Here is a 10,568-nt window from a genome sequence, read left to right as displayed (position 1 = left end):
CAATATTCATGTCTACCCAGAACCTGAGAATATGACCTTATTTTGAAATAGGGTCTTTTCAGATGTAATTAGTCAAGGATCTTGAGATAGTATCATACTGGATTTAGGGTGCACCCTAAAGCCAACGTCCTTTTAAGAAAGAAGACACAGAGATACACAGAGAAAAGGGCCATGCAAAGATAGAGGAAGAGATTGAAATGATGCAGCTATAAGGCAAAGATTGCTGGAGGCCACCAAAAGCTAACAAGAGGAAAGGAAATATTTTTCCCAAAAGTCTTCAGAGGGAGCATGGCTCTGCTGAAACCTCGATTTGGTATGTTAGCCTCCAAAACTCTGAGAGAATACCTTTCTGTTGCTTTAAGCCACTTAGTTTCTGTTAGTTTGCTACACCAGTCCTAGGACACTAATAAAGGGGTATATGTGAAATTACAAATTATTATGAAGGTAGGAGATTTTGATGTACATAGCACTTTCAAATATACCATTAAGGTTAGTTTAAGGGACAACAAACTGTGGTCCATAAGCTATATCTGGCTTACTGCATGCTTTAAAAAATTTTTAATTCCAGAATAATTAACAAATTTTATATTAGCTTCAGGTGTACAATATAATGATTCAACAATTCTATACATATACTCAGTGCTCATCATAAGTGTACTCTTAATCTCTTTCACCTATTTCATCCATCCCTTCCCCATCTCCCCCTGGGAGCCACCAGTTTTTTCCTCTATGTTTAAGACATCAACTGTGTATTTTTTTAAAGATTTTATTTTTAAGTGATCCCTACACCTAATGTGGGGTTTGAACTTATGACTCCAAGATCAAGAGTCTCATGCTCTTCTGACTGAGACAGTCAGGCACCTTTATCCCTTTTTAGAAAGGGTTGCTGACATTTGGCTTAGGTCTTCAAATTACCTACTCACTTCATGACCACAGGCATCGTGATGACAACAAAACTTTAAAAAGATGCTGTTGTATTTGGTAGAATGAAGTTGTCTCTGAATGTATGATTCTCAAAATAACAGTGACTTAAAGGAGACAGAAGTTTATTTCTCTCTGTAAATTCACACAATGCAAAGCTGGTATGGCAACCTTATGATAATCAGGAACTCTGGCTCTTTGTATATTGTTGATCTTCCAAGATGCAGCTAGTACATCTGTATTCTAGTCAGTAGTAAGGAAGAAAGGGAAAAAGACCATACTTTCTTATAAGGACTCTTCCAGGAAATTAGTCACACTTCTACTTGTGTCTCATTTGCCAAAACTTAGTCACATGGCCATATGTAGCCACAAAGGTGGTTGAGAAATTTATTCTAAGAGGCTAAGTGCACAGTTAAAGGTCAGGGTTTCTATTATTTTGGAGGGAAAGGAAAACAGATCTCAAGGAATGGATTAGTAATGTCTGCCACAGCTATGAACCAGGCTGGCTTTTGTGCTTTTTGATGCTCAGGGATCCAAGGGAGGCCACTATATCTCAAATAAAATTGTAATAATATTAACACACAGCTGTTAAACAAATGATTGTGTACCATAGGAATGCATCTGTGGTTCTGTTTTAGGAATCCCACTGGGAGCATGGTCAAGGATTTGAACTTACAGTGATTTTAGGGAGGCAGAAAATATAGGACTTCATGATTGCATGTGAGTTTGAGGGCAGGAGAGAGAAATCTAACGTAACTCTCAGGGGTCTGCCTTCAGTGAGTTGGTGGATTCCTGGGCATCCTGGTATTTGATAGATGAGAGAATGAGGAAGCTGTTCAGTTGGATTTACTTGTAGGATTGTAAAAGTTCTTAAGGTTTATCACGTCTAGGTAATGCTCAATTTCTCTACCTTTTAGTCCAACTGAATATTTTAAACCACATTTTACACATGGCTATGTGGGCCTCAGAGACAAATTGTTACTGCCTTACATGTCTGTCCTTCTGTCTTATTTGAGCTCCTTGCATTCCACCCATCCATCTCTCAGCTCTTGGTAATTTCAACATGTGTGGCCCTGATAAAATACCAAAACATTTCTATTTCTGGACTTCATAGGTTTCATATAAACTATAAATTATAGCATTGGAATTATGTAAAATGTAACTGTGTGTATACAATTGTGTAAGATACAATATCACATTATTGTGATGTAGAGGAAGAGAAGGGGTGGTAGGAGTGTCAGGGATCTTGTAGGCAATTTGGCGATAACGTTATATTCAAAACGTGACTATCATGAAGTGCGTTATTATGGAGTTTTGGTATAACTTATAAATTCTCAGTTCAATAAAATTATCAAGTTCTTCCTACATTAGATTACTACTTCTTTCATGTCCTAACTTTTTTTCTATAAAGTTTTGGCTCATTTTAAGGTTCAATGAATGTTGCTTTTTAAAATCAAAATTTTAAGAATTAAAAAAATATTTATTTTGAGAGAGAGTGTGTGCCCACATGAGTGGAGGAGGGGCAGAGAGGGGGAGAGAGAGAGAATCCCAAGCAAGCTCTGCACTGTCAGCTCAGAGTCTGACTCGGGGTTTGATCTCTCTAACCATGAGATCATGACCTGAACTGAAATCGTGAGTCAGATGCTTAACTGACTGAGCCACCCAGGCACCCATCCCACTAATGGATTTTTAAATTTAATGTTTTCATTCATTTTGAATAGGATATTTAATGAATTTCATTCATTAGCCAGTGGGAGCCTTGTTAAGCTGATGCCTGTGTCTTTCTGACTTGCCTTCATTAGTTTTTGTGAATTTCCTTACTTTCTGGCATAAAAGTGTCATTCGGGTCTACCTGTACTTTTCCTGCCTCAGTTATTGGATTGGCAAATTCTCCTAGGAGAAGTTTCAGTGGGGAATGGTATTTAGAAAACAAGATGCAGGTACTAGGTGAGCACCTTGCTACTGGACTTTTTTTTGTTTCTAGTATATTTCAGAAGCTGTAGCTATCTATACATTCAAATACACATACGCAAGTCCATGTGCACACAGGCACACAACACAAACTTCTAAACACCAATGAGTTTCTTCTTCTCCTTCCCCTATTCCTTGTTTGTATTTCCTTTCCCCACACAGTGAGAAGAACCCTGTCTCCGCTCCAGCAACATCAATGACTGACTTGCCAAATGCCACAATACACACTAGATAATTTTGGAGTTGTAATAACAACAAACTTGCTAAGTATAACTCCAGATTGCTTTTGGAGTTTGTGTGTGTGTGTGTGTGTGTGTGTGTGTGTGTGTGTTGTCTTTAGTGCATACAATGAGAGCACTGTGTTAATTTATTGGGACGATTTTTGAGTAGTAATTATTTCTTAAACCTTCATGATCATATATAGGGTTCTTCAAAAACATGCACTTTACATTTGTTACTTTATCAATACTGTTTTTTTCTTCAGCAAACTCTATACTGCTATTGCACTCATCAGCCCACTCTTTTCTCCAAAATCTACCCCTTACCTCAGCTCCATGTAATAACTCCATGGTGCTTGAAATATGGCTTTCCAAATACCCTTTCTACACAAACTGGAGAGAACCTTTTCTTTTGTAATTCCAAATGGAGCGAGTGGGGCTCGCTCAGTCTGACAACCCTGGGATCATGACCTAAGCTGAAATCAAGGCTCAGATGCTCAACTGACTGAGCCACCCAGGCACCCCTGGAATCATTTTTAAATAAAGTTATTTAAATGATTTTTGTCAAAGGAGGTGAACATCCCAGTGATAAAAAAGATCCTGTTTTAAACAATTAGGCACATCCATATACACTAAATTAGAAAAGCCTGTGAGAAATCATGGCCTTGTCTTAAAAGACATTATCTAGCTTTTATTGCTAAAAGCGACTGATAGGAGTAGCTGTAGAAACAGCAGGACTTCTGCTCACTCTTAATGGTCGTGTACATCTCCAGGGCCCAGATTTTGGTCATTACCACTTTGCACTAAAAGAAAAGAAACTGGAACTCTTTGGGCTGGAGGTGGGGGAATAAGTTAATCCCATTTCTTGGGGCAAGGAAAGAATTCAGGATGGGCTTGGAACATCTTACTTCCAAAAATGAGAATACTTTTAAGGATAACAGATACAGTGGTAAGAGTTAAAGAAGTTAGCTTAATGAAGCTTCCACTGGTCAAGGTCACAATTTGAACATTTAAAACAATGGCTAATTGGGATTGCATGAGTATAGAAGAGTCTAAGTGTTCATAATGATACTCAAGAGCAAAGTTAATATAATCAAGTATGTTAAAACACAGCTGTAAAAAAATTGAATATGGTGTATGTATAATTCATTATTGACCTTAAAGAGTAATATAAAATTTTTCTTGCTAAGTATGTGTTTATGTACAGATGTGTGTTTGTATATACACATTTGTGTGTGTGTGTGTGTGTGTGTGTGTGTGTGTGTATTTTGTTCCTGTTTAATTGGTTAAGAACAAACATAGGGGTGGTGTGTTGAACCATTATCAAGGAAGACGAAGAACTTGATGATCCAACCAAGTAGAAAGATGGTTCAACAGTTAATCAGCTCCAATGGTTATATACAATAACCAAGTAGAAAGAGGATTCAACAATGTGTTGCAAAATGATGAAGTAGCCAAATGTTCTACAGAGGAAAATGGATAACAAAACTTGGATTCTTCAGGAAGGAGCTGGAGGGCCTTATTAACTATACTAATGAAGCATAGAAAAGCTTTAAATAATGCTAGTCAATAAGATTCTTATATCACCTAGACAGAACAATGGGCCAGATGGTTTTGGGAAAGTTAAAGTGTCAAAAATTTCCAATCTATACAAGAAGAAAGTCTTAAAATGCCCCATGACATAATAAGTAATATTTTGATATAAAAGAAAAACAAAGAAAAGTTGTTTGGTCTATGCAACTAGGTTTTATGGATGACCTGATTAAGGGTTGGCCAGTTGCTAATCTGTAAATTGCAATTTATTTGTCTGAGAAATTATTATTCTTATTTTGGGTTAGATAAGATTACTAGAACCCAGGAAAGGTACGCAAATACCTGGTAGGACAACCTAAGCCTAGCAACAAATGGACAAAAACTGGAATGCCATTCAAATAAAGATAATAAATCCATGAAGCTAACATTTTTATGGTTTTGGTATAATTAATATTCTAGGTATGTCTTACCTGTTTCTTAAGGTATTTAAAATATTTACCACAATCTGAAATTTTAGGCTTGTGATTTAATGAGAGTTTTAGATGTTTTTAATCCCGAAACCCATGTTAAAAAGAGTGGGGATATCTAATTTTAGACATTCTTGTTTTTATTTATTAGTTTCACATCTGTGAATAATTAGGGGAATGTTGGATGCTTAAAGAATTTCAGTTTCTTAAACTAATAAACTAAACATTAATCAAAATACAAATAGTAATGACTATATTTCTCTAAGCCCACAAGGCCTGTGGACATAAGAGAATCTATCACATGATGATCGTTTAACACTCTGAAGTTCTGAGAAAGTCACACAGGTTTTAATGTTGAGCAGCAATCTTTCACTTTATTAATTTTAATATATTTAACAATTGTTTTCAAAGTGTTACAAAATACTGCTCCAGGCACTGTTGGTATCCACTGAATCAGGAGTAGATGATCCATGTTCTAGTGACATTTCCAGTGAGAAATCCTGAATAATAAATTATTTATTATTATTGTGTCTAAGCTTAAATATCTCTTTTCATAAAAGAAAGGCATTAGCACCTGGTTAGACAGACCAAATGAACTAATATACATGAAAGGATAATGTCTTGCCCTCCTAGACAGAAATAAGTTACAACTAACAGGTCTTTGAATAAGTACTACACCACTGGCTTCCCTGCTCTAAGAACCAGTATTTTGGTGTAATCAATATATTTAGGGTTCACTCCTTAGTTTGCAACATTTTGAAGAGAACAAAGGACATGAAAATAAATTCATCTCAGAATCACTAGTTTACTGTACATCTAAGCATAATCATTTATGACACTAAAGAATATTTAATAAGCTTCTATTTTTATGATTCTTATTTATTATGTCAGTCCAGACACCTCTTTTCTAGGATTATCCAAGTTCTACTGAATCTCTTCTGAAAATTCCATTGTTCTCAATTCACCTGTTGGATACACTGCCTTATACTGTAGCTTTTAACACTCTTTGTGGATACATCTTTTTATTTTTTTTCCCGACTGCAAAATTAAACTTTGATCAAAGCATTTATCAATTGTAATTAGCCATTACTTCTTTTAATACATACCTCTACTGTCTGAGATTTCACCTTGGCTCACTCTTTTCCTGAAATCTGAGTGCCCTACTTATGGCAAATGAATGTTAAATGTAGTTCATTTTGGAACTACCCTGAAAATGGATCTCTACTACACGGACATCTGAGCACAAAATGTTATTAAAAATTCTCCTTGACCATAGTAACTCATGGTTTTATTAACTGTTGCACACTGCTGATGCACAGGACGTAAATGTACTTTGAAAAGTTTAACTTCTCCGATGAAATGAGTTCATTTTATTACTTTCTTTTAGTGTTTTAATTTTTAAATGTCTTTAAATCATTTCAGCTTTGACTCAAGAACTTTATAAAATCTAGTCCTTCAGAGGGGAAAAAAAAGAGAAGTCTTGAGATGGGAGCTACGTTAGAAGAAAAAAGGTGAGGAAGCAAAGGGGAAATACATTTATGCCTTAGCCTCATGGCTTCTTCAAGCCATGCCTGAGGAAAGAGAAAAACAGAAAACCAAGAAACTGAAGCAGCCCCCAAAATGTATTTATTTGTGCCTTATGACAGTTTACATTTATAATGCTTTTTAACATCAAAATGTGATTATCTGTTACACAGGACTGTATTCATAAAAAAAATTTAACTACTTTAAATTCTTTTTGGAAAAAGGTGTTACATAAATAAATTTATATAAATAAAATGAATTTTTAGGCCAATTTATTAGTACCTCCTTAGTTATTTATATATGTCAGTAAGGCTCTTCCCTGGTTCTCAGCTTCATCATGGCACCACAGCTCAACATCTGGTATAGTCTTCTACTTCTTGTCTTTCACAGTTGTGTAGGGAAGTATAGGGATTCTTAGCCCCTGGTCATTATATAAAAACAAAACAAAACAACAACAAAAAACTCTGTATTCAAACACACAAAAAAATCCATTTTAATTAAAAAAGTCTATGTTTGCTAGAGGGAATTTTAAAACTAGAACAACAGGATAGAAAAGTAGACTTCTCTGAATCATTTTCAAAGTTCATCACTATGACCCTTAGTCTCCTCCAACATGCTTCTTAAAATGATCCTATAAGTTGTTTGACGAAAACACAAAAGTTGCTGAAATGAAAACAAACACTGTCAATATCCTGTCACATTGTTTTTCAAATAAAGGTACAGAAGATTTAGGTAGTACATCAAGTGGATATTTTTAATTTCAAAGTTATATATGTATTTTGATAAATAAATATGTTTATTTATTTTAGAACAAATATAATTGGCATATAAAACTCAAAATTTCTGCAAATAATATTTCCTAGGCAATACTAAAAATTCTGAATCCCTTTAAGGAAAAATTTTAAGTAAACACTGAATATGGTAAAAACTGTAAAGGAAACAAATGGCTGGTTTGAGAAATATTGCTTTTATGTTTATTTAAAGTTTATGTGACTGGTTATACTACATCACTGCTTTAAGTAATCAATGTTTACATACTTTAAAAACTTTATATCATAAAAGTTACAGGAGAATAATTTCAGATTATTGCCTATAAGATTTCTGATCATTAAAAAAAGTTTTATATCATATTTGGAACATGACTCAATATTACCTTATTTATAAAATAAATTATTTTCACTATTTATAATCTCTCCTGGGAATATGCTAATTTAAGATCTAAATTTATTTGGTTTCTATGCATTAAAAGTTTATTTATAAATTTTCTCTTCTGTATGAATAATTTTATATTCAAGGGGATGAAAAGATCTGACCAAAAGTTTTCCTATATTTATATATTCATATGATTTCCCCCCTGTGAGTTATATGCTGCTGGGTAAGAGAAGGACTAGAACTTAAGGTTTTCTCACATTTATTATATTCACACAATTTCTCCCGAGTATGGATCTTCCTATGTTGATTAAGATGTGCACTCTGGCTGAAGGCTTTCTCACATTCATTACATTTATAGGGTTTCTCTCCTGTATGAGTTCTCTCATGCTGATTAAGATGCGTCCTCTGGCTGAAGGCTTTCCCACAGAAACTACATTCATAAGGTTTCTCTCCGGTATGAAGTCTATGATGTTCAGTAAGGGATGTGATACGGCTAAAGGCTTTACCACATTGATTACATTTGTAGGGCTTCTCTCCAGTATGAATTCTCAGATGTTGAGTAAAGGATGAATGTTGACGGAAGGCTTTCCCACATTCATTGCATATAAAAGGTTTTTCTCCTGTGTGAATTCGCTGATGTTGAATAAGATGAATCCTCTGGCTGAATCTTTTCCCACATTCATCACACTTATAGGGCTTCTCTCCTGTAAGGACTATCTGAGGTTGAGTAAGAGATGAGTTGTGGCTGAAGGCTTTCCCACATTCACTGGGTTTCTCTTCAGTATGAATATGATTAGTAAGAAGAATATGTTGATTGAAGAATTTTCCACATTCATTATATTCATAAGGATTCTTTCTTACATAGTCTCTCTGATAGTAAATCAAGTCTGAATTATGTTTGATGCTATTTCCTTGTGTGTCAGAATTAAGGGGTATTTTAATTGAAGGAATTCTCTGATGCATAATAAGGTTTGAGTTTACATTATAGTTTTCTCCAAATCTATTACAGTCAAGGCTTCTCTCCTGTGTGATCTTTTTGTGGGTGAAAGATACTTGTGCTAAATGTCTCTGCTGATTTTCTTGGTTAAACTCTAATTGGTAATCAAAATCCCAGAGTCCTCCTAAGATGGAGTACCAGAAACTGTCTCCTGTTAGTCTCTCCATTATCATGTCATGGTTTTGATTTTCATCAGAAATATTCTGGTTTGGAATTGATTTTCTGATATCAGGTCTATTCTCTCCACCTAAAAGAAATTCAGAACATACAAATACTTTGCCATCTTCTCTGTTTTGAAAAAGAAATCATTGCACAATGAATTACCAAGTGAGACTTAAAGTAATGTGAACAAAGCATATGTGGCATAAGTTTTAAAATATGGCCATGTAACAAGGGGGAAGACTATAAAAGGATCACAAAAAGCAGTGAGCAGGGGGACATTTTAAAACATGTGTGGTAATCATAAGAAAAGATCATTCAGGAGTATCCACGGTTGAAAGGAAATGGAAAGGAGAGTAAGAAATATCAGAGAGAGATCTGTGCTCAGAGGTAGGAGGTATCAGAAGAAAGACTACTGGAAGAAGACAGATCCAGACCTTATAAATCTCATCTGTGGATTATCCTTATGTAGTGTCAGCTACTTGTTTATTGAAAAAGTATGTATTTCTTCCTATTTTAATTTTTTGTTTAAAATGATAAAATGAATACTTGCTTTTAGTGACATATTCAAATAATGTAGAAATGCATAAAGTAAGAATTCCAATCTGTAGAGGCAGCTGTTTGGAGCTGTTGGAGGCTGTCTTGCCAGATTTTTTCCCTATGTTCATACAAATATAAATGTAAGTCATATGAATTGTGATACAAACAAAATTTCATTTCAGCCTCCTACCACTTCTTTGGACTTAATTTAGTGGGGGTATTCTTATTCTGCTTCCAGATGAAGATTTGGGGAGGTTCCATGGCTTCTCCCCTCATTCTTAGATAACAGATACTCCTGTTACATTCAAACACAGTCTCTATTCAATAATTAAAAATTTAATCATGTGTTTAATAATCAAAGTTCCAAAATTAATCCCTTTCTCTTCCCCTGGGCTGTTATAGAGTCATATTCTTCCTTTCCTCCCACTGCCTGCCTCTTCCCCTGCCCTACTTTCTTCCTGCTAGATTTTTCCCTGACTACTCTCTCATTTCTTTCCCCACTTAACTATTTCCCTGGCCACTTCTTCCTTCACTTACTAAGTGTTGTTTAGTTCCCTTCTAACAAGAGTTGGAGGGTAGGAGTCATGTGGAGGGAGGGATTAAGAGAAAGGCCAATTTTTGTATAATTGAATGGCTTCACATTCTCAGCTTGCAGAAAGCTAAATAGGACTCACTTTGGGAACTTTTATGATTCTTGGGAGGTTTTAGCTGGACCTCTCCTCTCATTTCCATGATCTAGACAGATAAAGCTCTAGTTTGGATAGTCCCTTCAGACCAGCCCTACAGCGTGAATCCTACTGGACAAGATCCAAGATCATGTTGCCTGACTCATAACACTCACGATACCTTGTTCTAACAAACTTGGATAGTACAGACAGATCCTAACTCAACAGTTTTTCTGGCTCACCTACAAAAGCCATTTCATTAGTTAGCTGTTCTTGGGCCTTAGACTGCTTTAGGTTTCTCAAATGTGAGTCACTCACTAGTCTTGGTCTTCCAACCATAGGGAATGTATATATATAAAAGCTGAAGGAGTGTTGCCCTTGAAGCTGGCACATACAATTATCATCCTAATTAGGACACTTG

General features: G+C 35.3%; 1 protein-coding gene across 8 annotated transcripts in view; it reads right to left on the bottom strand.

Annotated features, from left to right (window-relative positions):
• Positions 1-5,456: 5,456 nt before the first annotated feature.
• Positions 5,457-10,568, bottom strand: part of ZNF713 (zinc finger protein 713) — a 46,766-nt gene continuing 41,654 nt past the window's right edge. For 6 of the 8 annotated variants that reach the window (XM_027041813.2, XM_027041812.2, XM_053213181.1 and 3 more), the window contains one exon: positions 7,062-9,030. In XM_027041813.2, the coding sequence (XP_026897614.2) occupies positions 7,973-9,030 (1,058 nt within the window). In that variant the 3' untranslated portion in view covers positions 7,062-7,972. The other 2 variants (XR_008294565.1, XM_053213180.1) reach the window with 2 other exon arrangements.

Source organism: Acinonyx jubatus, chromosome E3 (genome assembly GCF_027475565.1).
Source record: "Acinonyx jubatus isolate Ajub_Pintada_27869175 chromosome E3, VMU_Ajub_asm_v1.0, whole genome shotgun sequence".
Taxonomy (NCBI): Eukaryota; Metazoa; Chordata; class Mammalia; order Carnivora; family Felidae; genus Acinonyx; species Acinonyx jubatus.
Note: the sequence above shows the minus strand (reverse complement) of the source record. Positions and strands in the feature narration are given on the sequence as shown.